A 22,512-nucleotide genomic window follows, 5' to 3' on the forward strand; every position below is an offset into this window, starting at 1 on the left:
TAAGTCTGACCGTCTGGCCATGTATTTTTATGAACAAAATGCAGATCGACTTTATTGTCCTATTGATATGAAATTTTCCATGTGTCATTTGTTTGGCCTAAGAACGAACTCCATAACGTAATGTTTCACCCATTTCATGAAACTGCTTCATTAAATTGGAGCACAAATTTAAATATAACAATTATCACAATTTTCCCTCTAATTATAAATACTTTGGTTGCGTATTTGTTTGTATAAGACAGCGCTGTTATTTATCATTTCTATATTCACATTTTTTACTGGATTTTGTAAAAATAAGTAGTTTCGTAACATTAATGAAATCCGCTTCATATTTTCAATGAACCAAAAATCATTGAATTTAAAAGCAACGTAAGTTTTCATTGCATGAACAAAAAATGTATTATATTAAAGTAGATTTTCATTGCATCAATGAAAAAAAAAATCAACGAAACCGGTTCATTTATACAACGAAGCATTTTTCTTTCAGTGTATGATGCAGCTATATTTGAACTGATTTTCTTTGAACTTGTCCGGCATATTTCTATGTAGAATTTAGTCTTTAGTCCAACTTATTTGAAGATATATTACGCATTTGGTTCACAAAAAATGTGAAAGTGAAGATAATTTCATATGGGAGCTACAACTAAATCGAGCTACATTGATTATCACCAACTGGAATAGTCGTTTTAGACCAATTTTCGAAATATCAATTCCAAATATTTTTCTATTACAAACCTTTAAATTGAAACTCATTTATTTCTTTATTTATTATTATTTATTTATTTTTTTATTTTTTTTTTTTTTTGAAAATAATTTTAGTTGACCAAATGGTTAGATATTGAATAAAGATATATTTGCTTTTGATATTCTTCACTTGCAATGTATTCATTTCTTTCATTCAACAAATGTACTGCCTTGATTGACTTATGTTATTTAAATATTCTAAAAAGTGTTAACATCACTGTTCGTTGCTGCCAATTGCCAACTTGTTGCTTTGCAACCAAAACCTGTTTGTGAAGTTAGGTGTGTAAAGAGTGAGAAAGAAGAGAGCCATGGAGAGTAGGAGACAATTGAACAAAGTTACCGGTTAACCCAGTGTGGTTTGTGGCTAAAACGCCACACTATCACTGACTGCGAGTACACATTAATCATACGTCAGCAGTAATCGGGTTAGTTTGATTACAAGTCAAACATACATACATACTTTTGTGTTTATTTACTCACGCACGCACGTACGTACAATTGTACATATCAACCTATTCTATGCTACCGCCCAGCAATCGTTGAATTGAATTCTTTTTTATGATGTGGTTTGATAGCAAGTGATTTTCTGACTCATGGTTTGCCACAACAAGAGACACATAAACCTACTTCCATGCTTGTGTGTACGTACACCAACAAAAACAACGGAACAACCACCCGGTTGACAGTAAATCCAACGAATGGGCATTGGTTGTATTCGAGAAGTGATCGATTCGAAGAGTTCGGTTACTTGTCAACATTTTCCACATCACTCGCGCATGCATATATACGTTCGGTTTGTTTGTTTGTTTGATCACACACCGGTCGCACATATTCACTTTTCCATAAACACAATAGCAACAAGTTGTTAACTTGTTTTTAAGCGGTTGCTGGCACTGCTGCCACTGGCGTTACCACCAACCAAATACCACCAATACGTGTGGAACACGATCACCTCAGTCGACGTTGGCGCGTTAACTTTTGGATCGCTGGTACCGACTTTTGCTATAAAAGTGAAGCATTTTGCTCGCGATACTTTTCGATTTGGACTCAGTGTTAATTAAGACGCGAACTAAGTGGGTTCAGTTCAGTTTCCGTGTTAGTGTTTCGTGAAAGAAAAAAGCAAACAAAAAAAAAAAAAAAAAAACAGAAAAGAAGAAAAGACTAAAACAAAAAAGCAAAACAAACAAATAACAACGGCGATCATCAGAAACAAAACAATTTTGCAAGAAAAAAAAAAACACAAACAGAAACGGAATAGAATCAACAAAACGGTAAACATTTATCAGAGAATAGTTTTCCTCGAAATCTGCTTTTGTGGCATTACCTTGTTCGAAGCGGATACACTAAAATATGTACATACATCTGTGTTTTGACAACGCATCTCGCTTCTGACATTGACTGGATATTTGATGGCGGAATGTGTGGTAGTGCGCCCATTGACTTTATTTTGATACTGCTAAAATTCAAATCAGCGTGCAAATAAAACAAAAAGAATTTGCTTTCAAGAAACCGGCCTCAGATTGTGAATTATGTACTACCGCGAAGTTATTACATAAAGTTATCATATTGCCTAACTTTGCGCTTGGGTTTATCTACATTTTAATGAAAAACGAAAAAATAAACAAACAAATCGTTTCTGAATATGACAACAATGTACAGTGGATCGGATATAATTTAATAATGATTTTTTAATTTGGTTATGTTGTCAAATCTCTGGATGGTTTGATTTGAAGATTTAAATAACCAAAGGCTTAATAATTGACATTCACTTATTTTCGACTCAATAATAAATATTTCAGACAGACATATTTTATGTTATTCAATAGAGTCTGCATGCCAACCGTTGTTCCATACCAATCAGCTGTTTTTATTACTTTTGTACGTGGACAAACTTTCAAATGTCCAATTGAGTAATTCAACTCTTCTTCGGGAGACGGCAAAGTTAAATTAATTTATGTCTGCTTCTTTGGTGAGAAATTACTACAATACTGAAACACCTGCCGTTTACACATTTTAATTGTGTTCAGGCTGATTTTGTCCAACTAGACACACATCCAAAGAGTTCTATCTAATCAAAGAGGTCATTTAACTACAGACCATCGAATGCAATAAAGTGCATTTAAGTGGGTGCCACTACAGTTGCATTTCAATTGGCTGCATTGTTATTGTAGGGCTAGACATTACCTCAATTCAAAGTAAATGTCACAAAAGTACTTCTACGATCGATGAATAATCACTGAAACGTGTTGCTTTTTATTTTCTTCATCTACTTACATCATAGCAATGTTAAAGGTACATTCCAGAAAGGTAAAAATGTCGCATATGGTCTGATTTGGTTTTCGTTTTTTGTTTTTACAAAATTAGACAAAATGTCAAATCGAATTTTGTTCCATAATTAAAAAAGATATTTCTAGAAAAGTAAAACAAGTTGATATAGAAATGCATGTAAAATAACGAACAACAAAAATTGGACGATCTTGAATAATTAATCAATTGATAATTAAGAAAAAATACTTGATTTTAATAATTCATTTATATAAGCAAAAATTTACCAAAAATTGGATTTGAATTAGATAGTTTGATATACACACATTCGTTGTTTTAAAATATTTAGAATTGATTTGCATTACCCAGAGGTGACCAACATTTCTCAAAAGTCTATCTACACCACAAGGTGGTCAGGGTATTATGTCTTTGTGCATTTGTTTGTAACAGGCAAAAGGAAACGAGATAGACCCATAGTTCCTTTAGCTGATCTGCATAGAATCACATTCTGAGGCGATTTATGCATGTCCGTCCGTCCGTCTGTCCATGTATTTTTGTAATCATAGTACAGTTCTCATTTATTGCCCGATCCAGATGAAATTTTGCACAAATCATTTGTTTGGCCCAAGGACGAACTCTATTGAAATTGGACATAATTGGTAAAAATTTAAATATATCGCTACCATATATATCTTCGTCCGATTTGCCTTTTATTGTGCACCAAATGTGTGGTGTCAGCCCGAATAGTATGGAATTTTGCACATACAGCCAAATTAGGATTGAAAATAAGTATGCCAAATTTGATCGAAATCGGTTCAGATATAGCTATAGCTCCAACATATATTGTTCATCCGCAGCCGCAATATAAACTCTGTAACAATATTTTGGGAAATAGGGTAAGTGTACCAGTAGTCGGCACTTTTAGGATTTTCGCGTTTTTAATCGCTCACCATTTGTTCAGATTGGAAATTTTGTATAGTTTTTGCAATAATAAATAAAGTTTTAATAACTTTTTATTAAATTTCATAAATTTGTTGTTTTATTAAAACAATGTTTTTTTGCCAGTAGTCGGTACCACTTGCCAATTGTCGGTATGGCATTTTCCAACAGTCGGCATACCAATTTTTCTGTAAGAATAATTAATAATAATAATAAATTAATTCATTAAAATATAATATATTTGTTTATTAAACTGATTCGACGTCTTTATTGTACTTTTCTTAAGAATATGGATTGTTGAGGACCTTCACGGACAAAAATTTAATTTTCATTAGAATAATTCATCTTTTCATAGCGAAATTGTGCACAAAGATAGCTGACAATATATTTGAAGTAAACAAAATACATTTAGTTACAATAGTTTCATTTATTTGGGCTTAAAAATAAAAAGTGCCGACTACTGGGACATGCCGAACTTAGGCACACTTACCCTATGTCAAATACAGCTCAGAAATACCTTTGCTAAATTTTATCGAGATCGGTTCGAATTTGGATATATCTCCCATATATAACTTCGTCCGATTTACCTTTTATTGTGCATCAAACGTCTAATATTTGTCCAAATAGGATGGAATTTGGCACTTACGACCGAATTGAGTCTAGAAGCTAGTATATCAAATTTGGTTCAGATATAGCTATAGCTCCCATATATATTGTTCATCCGATTTGTTGTATTTGTTACACACAGCCGTAATATGCACTCCGTAACAACGATATTCAAGGAAAAATATCAAATACAGCTCAGAAATATCTTTGACAAATTTTATCGAGATCGGCTCAGTGTTGAATATTGCTCCCATATATATCTTTATCTGATGTCAAGTTAATTTTGCACCAAATGCGCAATACAAGTCCGAGTTTAAAAGATACAAATGCTTTGGCATCTTTAGTCCTTTGAACTTTAAATTATTATTATAATCAAATTTTGCTTAAAAACGAAAATTAAGTAATTAAATCATACATTGTATTTCAGGTTCGCAATACAGAACAATCCTTGCAGTAGAAAATTGTCTATATAGGTTCACATTTTGTTATTGACCGTATCTTAGGTCTCTAGAGAAAAGGGACGACAAATACCGATTTTCCAACACCAGTTTTTGTAATATTTGAGGCATTTTGACAAATGAGTAGAAATATAGTATTTGTTTTATATTTGGAAATTATATTTCCACTTTTTGGTTTGTCAACTCCTGGAATTGAACTCACACCCTTATGATTTGTACTTAAACACTCTACACATTATCCCATTGTGTCGAATATAAACGTTTGTTTATTTTCGTTTGTGCCACCGAGTTTCGAAGTCACCACCTAGCATACCCGCACATTCTATGCCAACGTTACTTATTACTTGGTAATGAGAAAAATACATTGTTTTGCTTTGTAATTTTTTGATGAGTAATCTATTACTTTCAACCTAATCAGACTGATAAACAGAACAGATTTAGATATAGCTCCCATATATCATCGCCCGATTTCACGTTTATTGTGCACCAAATGTGTAATATATACCCATAATAAGAATTATTTTGGAACAAATGGCCGATTTCAGTCTAGAATAAATATATGTATCTTCATCCGATTTCGCTTTAGCTTAAATATATGTTTCTCCTTTCAATTACGTATTTAAGTCCCCTAAATTTAAATTTCCGACTACAATGGAGTGATACAAATTTCGATCACATCGGTTCATGTCTTTAAGCAGCCTTTAAGCAACATTTTCGATATTTCCCGCAGAGTAGTTAATTTAAACACACATTTTAACATAATACAATATTAAAAAAAAAAACTCTAAAATTGCCAGATTTACTATTTCAAGAAATACTCTATATGGTATTAATGTGTACTGTGCATTTCAAAAGCCTACTTTCCTAATTGCAAACCTAATAGATCTATACCGCGATTATTTCAACTATGACTGCTGGCGATACAGTTAGCAAAAGTTTAAAAATAAAATGTCAAAAACTGAAAAATTTTGCTCCACTGTGCTCAGTTCTATTGGCAATTGCAGCATTCTGCACACTCGGGAAAAAAACTTTAGTCATTAATACAACAATTATTTGCAGCACAATTATGACGACAAATATTAAAAATTGTTCTTCCTAATGTGTTCTTGTTATTTGACTTTGTCTCTTATCTTCCTCTTATCAAAAGTATCTACACGTTTTTTTCTTCTCCTTTTCACAGAATAAAGTTTTTGAAGTATTTTTAAGTAAAAGTACGGGTATCTTGTTGAAGGGGAAACTTTTCTGCTCGTTTCCAATTTACTTGGAAATGATTTTAGGAAATTGATTGTTGTCGTCTGGGTTGTGATTTTTTTGTGTTTTTTTTTTTTCCGAAGCTTGTTCTCATAAATGTATATTATTGCCTGCGATGGAAAAGGGTATGTGGGGGTGTGAGCGTTTTGTGTGTATGTTCTAAAACAAGCAAACAATACAGCATTTGTTTATATATTTATTTAATTGCTTACGGAAATGGAGCTGGGTTGATAAAAATGATAAGACGTTGGCACTGTTAGGTTTGTGTACTTGTGGCCGGTGCCATGCATGGGAGTGTTGTATCAGAAACAATTTCTCTTTTAATTGGATAAATACTCGTGACGTAGCATTACACTAACTAGAATGAACATAGCGGCGTTGAGCTACTGTTATGGCAATACGAACATCAATAGGTAGCAGAGTCGTAAATAGGGTGCATTCGTGGTCTCTTTTTCGCCGCCAGAGAGAGACAAATTCATACAAACAAACATCTTTAAAAAATAAAAATGTTTGCGTACTCATCACGGGAATTCATTTTATAATGTACAAAATTGTAGTGTCGATATGCACAGTACATGGCATAAAAGTCATTTAAGATTTGCACCACTAACAACAAATATGACATTATTTTGAGGATAAATATCTCTCAAATCAAACCGTATTTTTCATTCGAATATTGCAGGAAAATATTATAAGCTGTAAGCAGGAGGATAGAAAATTAATAATAGGTTTACATTGATTCAATATTAAATGCAATTCAATGTCATTCGCTTCTTATACCCTACACCACACTTTGCATTTGTTTGTAACATGAGTCGATTTATGCGTGTCCGTCCGTCTGTCCATGTATTTTATGAACAATCCGATTGAGATGAAAAGTTCCAAACAATATTTATTTGGCATAAGGACGAACCCCTATTGAAATTGGTGGGAATCAGTTCAAATTTAGATATACCTCCCATATATATATTTAAACGATATAGGGTTATGGCCAATGAACTGAATCTTGGAAATTCAAACTGAATTCAGCCAGGAAGCAAGTACTTCAAATTGATGAAAATCGGTTCAAATATATCTATAGCTCCAATATATATGTGGCTCCCATATATATTTATAGCTCCCATATGATCTGAGGTTTAAGTCCCTAACATGCGTAATATGCACTCCACAACAACGATATTTGGTATCGTATAGAAATACCTCTGCCAAATTGTATCGAAATCGGTTCAGATTTTTATATATACCTTCGATATGCAACTTCATCTGATTTTACGGTTATTGTGAACAATATATGTAATATCAGCCCAAATAGGATATATATAGGAAAGTCGATACAGAGTTGAATATAGTTCCCAAATTGTTACTAGTCTCAAGCCATGACACTCATTTAAATAAGGTTCATAGTTAGTAGGATCTACTTCACATCAATTTCCAATAAAAATATTTTTACGGGTGCTCTACTAAATACATATATGAACAAAATCGAAATGATGAACATTTCTACACGTTTTTTCAAGAAAATGGGGGCTCATATTCATATTCCTCAAAATCGACACATCGACACTTTGGCTGATGATTTGTTAAAATACAAACACAGACAATGTTCCTACAATTGGAATATTTTAGTAAGGGATAGTTAAGGGGTAGGTACCAGTGAGGGGTAGGTACCCGATTGGTTGGTCTGATCTGTCCCATCTTCGAACTTTATCTAAGATACGTACAAATTTGATTCGTAAGTTATTAGGGAAATGTTACCAAACATATTGAGAAATCGAATCACCTTAATGTTATTTCGCAGCATATTTTATGCTTGTTTAAAAATTTAATTTATTTTTTTTACAGATTTTATATTACGGATATAAATATAACGCTCTTTTGGCAAATTGTTAAAACACAATAGATTTTAAACTGAATTAATTAATTAATAATTTTGGATATTGCCTTGTTATAATTACAATACTAAATTGGGGCAGATTATTGGCAAATTGCGTGGTAAATGACTAATTACATCTTTCACTGCCGACTCAGTTGCACACACACACACACAAACATATGTTTGTACTTTAAAGTATCCATTTAATAAATTATCTATAAAATGTTGAATTTCATTTAAACAGAAACATGTGTATACTTGTTTTTTTTTTGTTTTATTTTTTATAATGCTTAGTAATTTAACAATGAAGTTTGACATTATGTAAAAGTAATCATGTTAATGTTCAATATAAATCATTGGAATTTATTTCAAATTAAATTAAGCAGTGTTCAATGACAATAAAATATGACTGGGCAACAAAAACGTTACAGTTTTTTCCTTCATGTCCTTTTATTTAATTTCCATATGTCAGAGTAATTTCATATTCAATAAAATATGTATTATTTCAAATGGTTATTGTTATATTTCATCCGCATTTGGTCAAAGCTCAACAAATGTGGTATGTTTTGAACAAAAAAGCAGACAGATTGGATTTTTTTTATAAACTGCGATTTTATGATAAAAAAGAGAATTAGCAAAAAAACAGAAGGATACATCTTTCAAACATCTTGCATTTTTGCTAAAAAAAAAACTTCAAAAGCCGAAATAACACCGTTTTCTTAATTTTTCCAGTTTTCGAAAACAAACGCACGTAAATGTAGGACTTACGACGTTTCTTTTTTCAGATAGATATCTGGCCAAGGATTTTCTACGAATCATTTTGAATTTACCGGTTTAAGTCAGTTGACCATAACATTTTTGACAAATTCGTTGTCTACACATTCATTTAGCTGTGCATTCAATTTACCTACTGAGAATTTCACATGAAATCTAATAATCAAATGTCCAAGCTCACAATCACCTGGCTCCTTTCAAAACGATTCCATCTATACAATGAAATCAATCAAACCTCTCTGTATGGCTTCTTTATTTATCAATTCGGCCTAAAAATCTAACACACACAACCAAACACATACAAATATACATGCATATATATTGTTTCCATTACAATAATCAATCAAAACCTTTACCTGATTCAAATACAAATGATAAGGAATTGTTTGTCTTCTTATTTGGGAAATCTTAAAAGCACTACATCCTGTCCAAATCATTAACTTGCGAGACAAATTCACTTCATATCTAATTGACAGTTCTTGTCGACTTTTTTGAGGCCGATTGACGAAACCATATGTCACTTTTATTTGTCAACATTTTGCAGATTTCAAACCGAAAAAGTCCTGTGACTGACCTTGACCTAAAATCAAATCAAAACGTAGACCGAAAACACAACAATAGATTACATACTTGTCTATGTATGTCGGGGTGTAAGCGAATGATTGTAGCGGCATATTTCTTAAGAATATATCGGCGGGCCAAAGAAACCCCATTGACATTAAACATTCATAACATGTTTATTTACAAAATACCGTTATAATATTCTACGGACTAAGACCTTTACGTGACGTTTTTCAAGTCAGCCAGACAATCAATATGCGTAATCATTCTCATTGAAGTGGCCATTGAATGAGAAAGCCAAAGAATTAACAACGTCGGTTTAGGTTGAAGAAAGTTCTGGTGGTGTGGGAAAGAACAAATAGGCGAAACCCATACAATCGGCTCTGCATTGCTGGATATCGATTGGAATTCAATATTTAAAATAATCGTTTTTGCATTAAAAGTGGTGTCCAAATTCTATGGACAAGTTTTATACGTTATTTTTAATCAAAAACTTCATGTCATCTATAGAAACGGTTAAGGGTTTACTCTTGATTACGATAATTGTGGGGAAAGTAGGAACTTGTACATACCAAAAAAATCCTAGACGTTTTCCGAGATTGAATTCTACTTATTAATATTCCAAAATTACCCATATTGAAAAATGATCGAATTTTTATCGAATTCTTAAGTTGTACATAGTTTATCATTTAAAAAATTTTAGGTATTGGCTTTTAAAGGTAGTGCCTTTTTTAAAGTATATTTTCAAAGTTCTCGGAAGGAAGTTCTTGGTATATAACTGTCGTATTACCCCATTTAACTGAACCTTGTGATGATTTTTTTTGGTATTTGAAGTACGCAAAAGATTACCATCCCCTCCGGTATAAAATTATATACATGATCCTAGGTTTTCATATAGTTCTAATTTCATACCCTCCACCACAGTCATTTCACTTATAACAAATATAAGTTTTAGACCCCATAAAATGTATATATTCTTGAGCAGCATAAAATTCTATGCAGAGCTTTTGATTGTAAACATCATTTTTTTATCATTTAAAAGTATAACCATAGACAAATTAAGGTATAGACTAAAAAGTTTTAAAATTTACCCCTTCCGGCAGATGTCGCTACGGTTTATCTTGGGCCAGTGAAGTCACTCAAGGCTAGTGAAGTCACTCGACTTCGAAAAAAATTTATTCATTTTTCTGCTATTTAAGCTTTATATTTTTATATTTTACGATATAGTTGGGCAATGTAAATGTAAACATAGGCACTGTTTCATTTTCAATTGATAAATAATAATAAATCATAAAAATATTCTATATTTTGTATTTTGAGAGAATTGAGTGAATAGACTTTTGCTCTCTCACAGCATGAACGACATCTATTGAAGCACTTTTTTCGAAGATAACAGATGAGACAACTTTTTAGTCTATACCTTAATTTGTCTATGGTATAGAACTTAAATAGCAGAAAAATGAATAAATTGTTTTCGAAGTCGAGTGACTTCACTAGCCCTGAGTGACTTGACTGGCCCAAGATCAACAATAGTGACATCTGCCGGAAGGGGAAAATTTTAAAACTTTTTAGTCTATACCTTAATTTGTCTATGGTATAACTGTCTAATCTATTTCTCCTAGCAAACCCTAATGATTCAGATATATAATAGAGCACAGCTTTGCTCATTTTCACTCGGGAACGAAATTTGCTCGCGAGCAGGATTTCTCGAAGAGTGGACGTTTTTGGTAAATGAGAGGTGAAAAATTATTTTGTAAAAAAAGGAATACTTTGCAAACAGGTTTTGATGTTTCTTCGGAGGTCTGATTTATAGAATTCTTTTTTTTTTTTTTGTTCTTAACTTTATTAGAAAACCAATTTATATGACACTTTAAATGTTTTTTTTCACGCAAATGTATCATATTTTTCAACACACATTTCCCGACTACTTTTTTTTCAGAACGATAAAAATGTACGGAATTACAAATTCGGAAGGAAACGCGCAAGCTTGCCTATTTTTTCATTTACATTTAAAAATTACAAAAATCAGATTAATTAATTAAATATTATGGGTGCAGTTCTTATTAAAATTGAGTTAATTGAAAACCATAAAATTAATATTAATTGTTTTCACGGATACCCTTATCTATATACGACCCTCTTAGCGAATTGTCGAATTAACAAAATTGATAATCAAAATGATAAGAGCATTTCACCGTAATTTTGTACAATTCTAAAAAAAAACATAGTACACGGTTTGGGAAACCCCTTCTTCATGCAGGGAATATTAATAATGCTCGTAGATAAACCTATCACAGACAATGAGAATAACGGCGATTGTTATTCTAATGGGAGAGATTGAGTTCAGCTTTTTATGTAGCTGTTGCGTACATATTCTTGGATTTCATATAGTGGATGAATCAAATCCGTTTATTATTATTTATTCTCTTTTTTATACCATTCGCCATTCTATGGAGGAATAACTTTGTCATTCCGTTTGTAACTCCTCGAATTATTCATAATAGACCCTACAAAGTATATATATTTTGGATCAGCGTAAAATTCTAAGGCGATCTAGTGATGTCCGCCTGTCTCTCTGTCCGTCTGTCTGTTGTAATCACGCCATCTTTCGAACGAATTGCATACATGAATAGTTTACCAGTAGGCAGGTTAAGTTCTTAAATGGACCATGTCGGTCCACGTTTTCGTATAGCCCTCATATAACGTACCTCCCGATATTCGGTATTTTCATTATTTTAGCGACATTATTTACCAGAATTATTTCGAATTTCGTATTTGAAGTTCATAATGGGTACCACAGCCTATGACAAAAATATGCAGTCCACGTCTTCGTATAGGCCCCATATAACGGTACCTTCCGATAGTCGGTATTTTGACGATTTCAGCAACATTATTCACCGGAATCGTTTCGAATTTCGTATTGAAAGATCTTAATGGGTACTACAACTTATGGCAAAAAATTCGTATGCAGATCCACATCTTCGTATAGCCTCCATATGATGGTATCTCCCTATACTCCGTATTTTCATGATTTTTGCGACATTATTCACCGTCATTGTAACAAATTTCGTATTTGAAGTTCCTGATAGACTGTAGTCTATGATAAAAATTTTTATATGCAGGTCCACGTCTTTGTATAGTCCACATATAACGGTTTTCATTTAAGTGGTAGTTCTCGGATTTTTTTTTTTTTTTGAAATTTTTCAATTTCTTTCGAAATGGTGGAGGGTATTAAAAGTTCGGCCCGACCGAACTTAGCTGCTTTTTTACTTGTTAATTAACAATAATGATTTAAATTTGTAGCAATCGGACGATGAAATGGGCGGGAAAAAGAATATTAATTTCAATATATTTTAAAAGACTAACTCCCTGCACTTTAGACTGCAAGTCGAGAAATCTCCCAATGCTGTAAACATAATATAAAAACATTTCTAGGTTTTAATTTCAAGTGCAATCCGCCACCACTTCCGTGTATGACAATTATCCACAAAACACAATTATTTAAACAAAATAGTTTTTTTTTGTTTGTTTCCTTACATTTAATTCGATTTAACTCCATGATTGGGAAATCCTTTGTTTTAATATTCCTTTTAATTCTCTTTATTTGCAGATTTTTTAACATTCATTTCGGAGGAATTAATTGAATACTGAATACAACACAATGTGCGGTAAGTGCGAGCAACAAGAGAATACCTAAAGTTTTTATTTCATTTTAATGAAATGACAGTCAACCGAAGGAGGAGAAGAAGAGCGAAATGTCGTGTTTAAATGTGAAACCCATAACAAATTTTAATTAATGGAAAAATAATGAAATGACAAAATGTTATACGCCTCCGGTTATTTACGAACTGTCATAGTCACTTTCGAGTTCCTCTCGACCATGTTCATGGCATGGACATGGAAACGTGCCGTTTTATTCCATACATGCTTATGATTAGTTTACATTCAGCAGCAAGTTCCATCCAGCAAATTCATTATTAAAGACCACCATCGGGAAATGGTAGATTTTCGTTTCGAATTTGTAAATGAAACGTTTTTAGGATTAAAAATTAAATTAAGTTAAATATTTGTTTTCATTGATCATTCGGACATATGATTTGTACAAACGTTAATTAGAGATTCTATTCGGAAAGTAATTCTGACAGGGACACAGGGATGCTTTATTTGTAGAATTAATCTCTTTGTTATGCCTTTTGTTTCCCTTTTTTCAGAGCAGTTTCTTTGGATTAATAACAAACATAAATGTGGCAATTTCGACTTGTACCCAATTAGGTTAACTAGCTTAACCTCGACATTTTACATTTATCGAAACGTACCATTAAACATGATTTTACTTTTATTGTAACGGCAGTGTACATGCAGACATACATACATGTACCTATGTCGTTGGATGATTGGCTAAATTGAAAATGTTTTTTAGTTCAATTTTTATTACGAAAATATCCACACGAACTGATTGAGTCAAACTTTAAATTGTGAATGTACCGAGCGAAGAGAAACAAATAATTATTATGCAATAAATGTGCAATATTATCCCGCACACCATTACCATTCACTCGCCCGAAAAAAAATCAATTGGATTTTAGTGGTACTGGGTCTATTTGCTGCGTGTTGTTGTTGACGATGGATTTTTTTGTTTTGTTTCGTTTTTTCAGTTCATTTTATTTACTAGGGCCATAGCTGTGACGGTAGTTAGGGTCTGTTGTTATAACTTTGTTGTGCGGCTTTAATTTGGTGTTGGATAAATTTATCTCAGACACGTTCACATTTAGCAAAAGCGGGTGTGTTACCAATTTCAATTCCATACCAAAAACAAATACACCCACTTCGACCTCCCTCGCCGTCAGTGCGATAGAAATAACGAAATAAAAATCTAATAATAACGATAGCACAGTAACATTCAGCCAGCCAGTCAGTCAGTCAGCCAGTTAACCAACCTAGACCAGGCAGACACAGAGTGAGATAGCAACCAAATTAGCTGTTCGAGTTTTAGGTACAAACAAAAAAGATACAACAACAACAACGAATGGAATTAAAATAAAATTATATGACAGAAGTTTTGCAAGAAGTCAAAACCTGAATTACATTTCATGAGGAAATCCACAATGAGAAACAGAAACCTGATTGAGACTGTGTTTCACGACGTGGAGTAGCAAAAAGCATAAAACAAAAGTCGCAATAGAACCAAGATATAAATTTGCAAACTTATAGATGCAGTAACAGTGTTGCCATCTGACTGAAATTGGTCTGACCTTTTCGCAATTGATACCATGATTCATATTTAGAGGGAAAATGCGAAATATGTAATGGTTATTCGCTAAAGGGTCTTTATCTAACTGTCACCATTAATTATGTTTTAATAACTCCCTGCTCACTTGAGAGCAGGAATTCAAGTCCAATATAGTCCATGTTGTCAAAGGACGATATTCTTTAATACTCCCAAATATCTTGATAAAAGTTAGGTGTTGTGGTCTACACAAGACGACTTCATGTCATCGACGTAAAATGTCATCTTTTAACATAACTTATCTAGACGTTTGTACACGTTTTCTGTAGTCAACATTCAAAAAACTGGTTATTTTGTACTGCATTCCGAAAAATTTTCCTATTTTCGACATCATGCCATATTCGAGTCTCAAAAAGAAAAATCAAAGTTCTGCTGATTTGTGCACGATTTCTCCTAAATTCTTTTTCTCAATGTTTCCAAATTTTTTCGAGTTACTCAAATTAAATAAGTTTTTTTTAAAGAAATGCTGTCATTCCTGTTTAAATGCAGACATCGAGATGTGGTTAAATGTGTAAAGCTGGAAATACTCGCAAAAAGTTGAAAAAATCGTATAGCTTTTGTAAAATTGAGATTTTTACAAATAGACATGCGCCAGGCAAATACAACTTCCCACTTTTTTGAAATTCTAAAATATTGATTCCAACGGACATCACATAATTTGTATACCCTCTACCGTTTGCAACACCTCTAAATATTCGTCATAGACCACATAAGGAATATATATTCATGATCAGCATAAAATTCTAAGTCGATTTAACGATGTCCGTCTGTCTGTCTCTCCGTCCGTCTGTCGAAATCACGATACAGACCACAATATTTGACGTAGATCTTTAAAATTTGGCGCAGTAGTTTGTATTTTGTCTAGGATGGTTGGTATTGAAAATGAGATATATCGGTCCACGGCATTTTAATGATTTTTGCCACATTTTTCACGGGTTTGTCTAAAAAATAGTATTTTGTTATTTGTAATGGGTTCCAGCTTTGGTGACAGAACAATGGTTATATAGGTCCACGTTATCGTATAGCCCCCATATAACGGTAACTCCCGAACTTCCGTATTTTGATGGTTTTAGCTACATTTCCATGGATTTGTCTAAAAATTGGTATTTGTAGTTCGTAATGGGTTCTAGCCCCGGTGTCAAAGCATTGGCCATATTAATCAATGGTCTTCTTTATACAAAGCTTCGGTAATTTTTATCTAATATATAGACCGATATTCGGTAGTTTGATAATCCTAGTCAAATTTACTAACGAAATTGTGTCCAATTTGGTGTTTAAGTATGGCTGCTTTAGTATGGCCCTCATATAATGGCCGTAAGCCTTATATTGTTTTTATGATAATTCCTTCTGTTTTCTCCTACCGATCTTACTGGAGTTCTTAGTTAAAACTGGAACAAGATTAAATCCAGATACTTTTGCATAAAAATGGTTTCATTACCGAATAGTGGATGGTATGTTTATTTACTTGTTGTACTATCAAGTCTATATATAGAGGGTTAAGACTTATTTTATGCGGACGAAATAACGAATCGAATCTAGTCATGTCAGTTTGTTTAGTCATGTTAGTATGTTTTACAGCGTCGTACGATATCCAAAATTTTCAACATATAAACACATATAGCTTCTATAAAAAAATATAGTATCCGATTAATTCAAACATATCGTAATATTTATATGACGCGTGCGTAAATTTAACATTTGGGCTCTTTTCTTTTGGTTCGGGGAGGATAAATATTTTATATTATGTGAAGGAAAGCAGGCCTTTTCCTCAAGCTACAGATTACTCAATATTCTAACCAATATTATTTTCATCATGAAGATAGAAGATAGATATGGGTCCACTCTTTTTAAGACATCCCCACAAAAGTTCGAAATTTTCAGGGGGTATCCGCTTAGTATCCGATTTGATTATTTCTGTACCTCCTAGTACTATCGTAGGTAAGGTCAAAAATATTTACCGATTTTACTTCCCCATAGTAATAATAAAATATATACAAAGATTTATTCCTAACTTTGCATCAAGTCGACACAAATCTTAATCTTGATTCTTCGTTTACTTCGTCAAAAATCCCGTGATTGTGCTTCTTTGCACCCAGTAATTTGTTCCTAGTTCAATTTATTTCAAAACTGCTGCACCGAATATGTTTACCGCTAAATGGCTTTTGATGAAACAAATTGGCAACTCTGTCACACATATAGAAACCCCGTGTATTTCTCGAGTACGAGGTACGTTTGTGGGTGTTACCGGCATGTGCCCTGTTTACCAAAGCATATTCATACCTAAAGCCATAACTATGGATTCCCATATACAAATATATGTCTGTATGCCTTCGGAAGAATATTTGTCCGCACATTCATAGCTATTTACACTCGAAGTGTGCCTTACCCTATTGCTGGCGTTTTTTCGCAATTCAAATATTGCTGCACGCTGATATTTACATTAACTGGTTTCAAACGACCCCACCACCACAATCCAGCTCTCTTTCTCTCTCCCTCTCTCTTTCTCTCTGTCTCCATGCTATGGTTGCGAGTTTCGAGATTTTGGCAGATTTTCCCCTTTCGCTTCTCATGCAGATTAGTATTGATATTTTTGCCCACTCCACTCATTTCATTCGGTCGATGTTTAGTTAGCTGTTGAAAAACCCGAACTGTAAGTTGCCCATCTTGTTATTGGAACAAATCGAGAGGTACGGAGCCAACGATACACACAAATGTAATAATATACAAAAATCTGTGTTTATAAATATGCATATGTATGTATGTACGTCCGTGTGTATGTGCTAATGTTTGCATGTGGCAATGTAGCCAAAGCCGGTTGTTGAAAATTTGCAAATTACAATTTACATCTGATTGTCCAGAATCAAATGGCACCAATTCTATGCTTGCACACATAAATATTTAACTCAAATTGCCAACATGACTTTTAGCCTTACGTATATGCATGTGTATGTGTGTACGTGTATGCATGGGTTCGTTGCTGGCGCTTTTGATGTCGCTACAATTTCAATTGTTATTGTAGTTGTTTTTGTGTAAAACTATTTCATTTTTCGTGATAGTTCGATTGTTATCTAAAGCTGTTGTTGTCTGGCGCTTATTTTTGGCTGACCGTATTCCGCCAAGACGTAAAATGAAGTCTGCTTTGGAGTGCAATTTACTCGCTGCGGCACCAGATTGGGAGTAAATGTGGTAGACATTTGTGCGATACAGGGGCTGAAATACATTATTTGAAGATAGTCTGGATTTTATTGAGTCATATCAGATGCTCTGATTTTATACGCACATATCTCTTCCTAAGATAATTAGATTGGTTGAATTTTGAATTTATTTTGCGTCCAAAAAAATGTTCTCTTAGACTTTAATAGAAGGAAAATTTACAGATTTTAAGTATAGCTTGAGGTAGCTATAGAAAATGTGAAAGGAATACAAGTGATAATAAGTAAAAAGGCAGTAAGTTCGGCCCGGCTGAGTAAAGTTTTATAAACCTACATCATTTCGTAGGGAAGCTATAGTGATTTTCACAGACGGACAGTCGACATTAAATATTATGCCGATCAAAAATATATATGTACTTTGTGGGGTCTACAATGTATATTTCCAGATGTTATAAACGGTATGATAAGCTTAATATAGCCTCCATACCATAGTGGGTTGTATAAAAATACAATAGAGACAAGTTGCCAAAAATATTGTAATGCATGATTTCAATCTTTTGTGGGGGAGGTAATGGATGGATATTATCCATCGAACGTTCCACTTTTATGTGGTTTGCGATTTTTATAAATTTTAATCAAAAAAATGGAACGTTAAATTTTACTGAAATTGGGCAGTACATTTCGCACTTTATATGTGTTATGATTGTTTAATATGTTGGCTTTTATGCGGGAGTTGACCAATTATGTCCCTTTTCGCACACCTATATAACTGATATACGAATTTAGCAGGTTTCCCTCGTAACATTTGGAATTTGGGAAATTTTAGCTTCAGTTTTCATTGTAGTTTCTCAGTGAATGAATAGGCCACCTGCGAAGGTTTCTCAAAGAGGGTTTACACTTTGAAATAATTCCTTCAAAACGGTATCGATGGATACTTCGTGCTTTGAATGTTTCTGCAAATTCCATTTTTTTAATTTATGAAACATAAAGGATTCGCCTCCAGTGTAACCCTAGTACATTACCATTGATAAATATTCTATGCAATCATACACTCATGATAAAATAGTTTACAAGATAGGCCATAGCAATCACCTGAATACAATTGTTTTCCTCATGCATGACTGGTAAAGTCAAAATATATGTACAGATATTGTACGTGTATGTATTGTTTTGAATAAGAATCAAAATAATTTTGAAAATATTTAAACTATGCTGAAATCATAGGTCAATTTTGTTGGTTTTGGGAAGAATAAATTTATGTTTTTTTTTTTGGAAAACTTAGTTATATTCAGAGAAAAAATGTGAGAATAGTGTCAACTAAACAAAATAACGTGTTGTTATTAATAACTTTTAAATTTTAAGATTCTACCTTGAGATTTGCATTTTTCAAATTTAATCAGGTCAGGTTGATTATAGAATATTCCACAGTGTAAGTGGTTATTAATACTATTTTTAAATAATCTTAAAATCAATAAAAAAAATTAAAATTCGAGAGTCTCACTAATTCTTGAATTCTTCTATCCACAGTCGGGTTAAATTACATATTTCATCTGTATTGCATTCCGCAATTTTCAATATTTCCTTTTTTTTTCAAATCACTACTTTTGATTAAATTTCCTCGGAATTTGTTGTTAACAGTTAATTGGTTAGTTCCTCTTACAATAAAGGATTTACATTTCCTTCCCATATCAAAGTTTTGTCCAAAACATTCATCATGTTGAAGAAGGTTTAGGGTCTGGCTTGTTACACTTTTTCACAATGTCAAATGGTTATCGTCCACTTAACGCGGTGTGATTGTTGAAGGTCATCCATCGTATAGTTAGTTAGTTGGTGGCATTGTTCATCAGCGCTTTTGTCTAACATCTTTTTTTTTGGGAAAACATTCCATGGGAAAACATTTTCAAAAATAGCCATGATATTAATCAAATCTGACCACTCTATTCCTTGTGAGTCCCTTTTTAGGATTTGCCATTGTGTTTGGCTGTTATTCATGCGGAAATTTCAATCGGTTGCGAGCGAAAAACGTTTTGAGAAAAATAAATCCTTTTCAATCACGTTTGCACCATCGTACAAAAGCAAAATAGAACGGAAGGAAAAGAAAAAATATTACAATACACGGAGGGACCAAACAGCTACAAAGACCAATTCAGCTGCATCCAAGGAAAGCCGTTTTCATATCTCACCGAACACGACCCTTCCATGGCATGGTATAAGCGGGGGGTGAAATACAAAAGAATTAGTTTCAATTATTATTTGGCACTTTTTTGTGGAAAAGTTTAAAGGTTGTGTCAAGTAACAACTTCAAAAACTTCCTCTCATTTATTAACTCAAAATTTGAACGGCATACAGTTGATGAGAAATAGGATAGAGCTTTAAATTGCGTACATTCCGTAAAGAGTATATATAATAAGTCGGGAAAAACAAGTTATTAGTTATTCTTTAAAACGACGATACTGCAGTTGATAACTGAATTTCCCTTAACAAATACTGTATTATAGCTCTGCATTTTCTATTCAAATTTTTTTAACGTTACATTTCTTTCTTTTCCAGGAATTTTCGCTTATTTGAACTACATGACACCAAAATCTCGTGCTGAGGTTTTGGAATTATTGGTTAATGGCCTGAAACGTTTGGAATACCGTGGCTATGATTCCACGGGCGTTGCCATCGATGGCCCCAACACCAAGGACATTGTTATGATCAAGAGTGTTGGCAAAGTAAAGGTTTTGGAAGATGCCATTGCAAAAAGTATGAATAATCACCACACTACTATATGTGACGAATTGTACATATCTATTTTCCTATTAACTTTTAAGGTTGCACCGGTAAAGAGTTTGAGGAGCCGATAACTACACATGTTGGCATTTCACATACACGTTGGGCCACCCACGGTGTACCTTGCGAAAGGAATTCCCATCCCCAACGTTCGGACTTTGACAACAGTTTTGTTGTTGTACACAACGGCATTATCACCAACTACAAAGATGTAAAGACTTATTTGGAAACCCGTGGTTATGAATTCGAATCAGACACTGATACAGAAGTTATAGCCAAATTGGTTCATCATTTGTGGAAGAAACATCCCGGTTATTCTTTCAGAGAATTAGTTGAACAAGCCATTCAACAATTGGTAAGTTGTTTGTGAAAATGTTTACATTCGTGATTGAATAAATGTAAGGCATTTTATTTGTATTAGACCAATAGACTGAAACCTTAGCAAGTATCGACAGTATTGAACCTGTAAATTACAACTTTATAACATTTCGTAACTCGATATTAAGACTATCGCACACAAATCGAGTATAGAGCTAGGGTTTGCTCGAATTGAGCTTTTTTGACAAGACCCTGAGTTCGTAACCGACTTAAAAGCCAGTTTCAAACCTTGGTGTTGCACATTTCAAAATTCATTTAAAGATATAATAAATTTAGATCCTTGGAAAGTCTGATAAAACTATTGCGATATACGAAGTTTCAGCAAATTCCTTGAGATATCAGAAGTAGTTGTCCGATGAGTGCTGTGGTGACAGTTAATAAAATTCATAATTATTCAAAAATTAACCCTGTATAAGAAAGGTACAAGAAGGAGGGAACCTACTTCGTATATTTTCTCACCTGACTTAAATCGGATTCAAAAATAAAGTTTGCGTTGCACTCGTTTTTGGAAATGTATCCAAAAGTTCGGTTGGGCCGACGTTTTAATACCCTGCCAGCACTTGGAAGGAAATTGAAAAATTAAATAACTTCCGTTTAAATTATGACCTTTATACCGGGGCTATACTTCAAAGGTCATTGTCATAGGTTGTAGTACCCATGAAGACCTTCAAGTACGAAATTTGAAACAATTCGGGTGAGTATTGTCGCTAAAATTATCAAAATACTGAATAAAGGGAGGTACCGTTATATGGTGGCTTTACGAAGACGTGGACCTGTGTAGGACATTTTCTGTCACCGGTTGTAGTACTCGTTTCACAGTGCAAATACGAATTTTGAAACTATTACTGTGAATAATAAAATCAGCAAAATATCAAATACAGGGAAGCTCTGTTATATGGGAGCTATACGAAGATGTGGACCAGCATAGGGAATTTTCTGTCATAGGTTGAAGTACCTATTAGAAACTTCAAATACGAAATTTGAAATAATTCCGGTGAAAAATTTCGCTAAAATCATCAAAATACCGAATATAGGGAGGCTATACCTAACGTGCCTGATGAAACTCACATTTGAATAAAATTTTGTCAACCCACTTCAATTCGTTGGGATGTGATTTCCACAGACGGGCGGTCAGACAGACCGACAGTCATCGTTAAATCATTAATTTTATGCTGATCAAGAAGATAGATACTTTGTGGGGTCTAAAATGTGTATTTCGAATGACGAACTTAATATACTATGGTGGAGCGAATGAAAAGTGAATGGGTTGCCGCTCATCTCAATATTTCTACTAATATTAGATCCAATGTAAGAACGGGATACTACGCCTAACCCTTTCTGGTACTTCCACTATGGGGTGATGCTCATTAAATAATAAATAAGTCACTGACTTTTTAAATATTTACACATGTTCTTGTATCCCCGCAAACAGTTAACACCACATACAGT

General features: G+C 33.3%; 1 protein-coding gene across 8 annotated transcripts in view; it reads left to right on the top strand.

The window, feature by feature from the left end:
- The first annotated feature begins 1,763 nt into the window (after positions 1 to 1,763).
- LOC101889985 (glutamine--fructose-6-phosphate aminotransferase [isomerizing] 2) overlaps positions 1,764 to 22,512 on the top strand; it is a 36,143-nt gene continuing 15,394 nt past the window's right edge. For 5 of the 8 annotated variants that reach the window (XM_059122657.1, XM_059122659.1, XM_059122656.1 and 2 more), the window contains exons 1-4: positions 1,765 to 2,015; positions 13,082 to 13,139; positions 20,461 to 20,658; positions 20,727 to 21,040. In XM_059122657.1, the coding sequence (XP_058978640.1) occupies positions 13,133 to 13,139; positions 20,461 to 20,658; positions 20,727 to 21,040 (519 nt within the window). In that variant the 5' untranslated portion in view covers positions 1,765 to 2,015; positions 13,082 to 13,132. Of the gene's footprint in view, positions 2,016 to 13,081; positions 13,140 to 20,460; positions 20,659 to 20,726; positions 21,041 to 22,512 lie in introns of all 8 variants that reach the window. The other 3 variants (XM_011294521.3, XM_059122655.1, XM_059122660.1) reach the window with 2 other exon arrangements.

This window comes from Musca domestica, unplaced genomic scaffold (genome assembly GCF_030504385.1).
Source record: "Musca domestica strain aabys unplaced genomic scaffold, Musca_domestica.polishedcontigs.V.1.1 21, whole genome shotgun sequence".
Classification (NCBI taxonomy): domain Eukaryota; kingdom Metazoa; phylum Arthropoda; class Insecta; order Diptera; family Muscidae; genus Musca; species Musca domestica.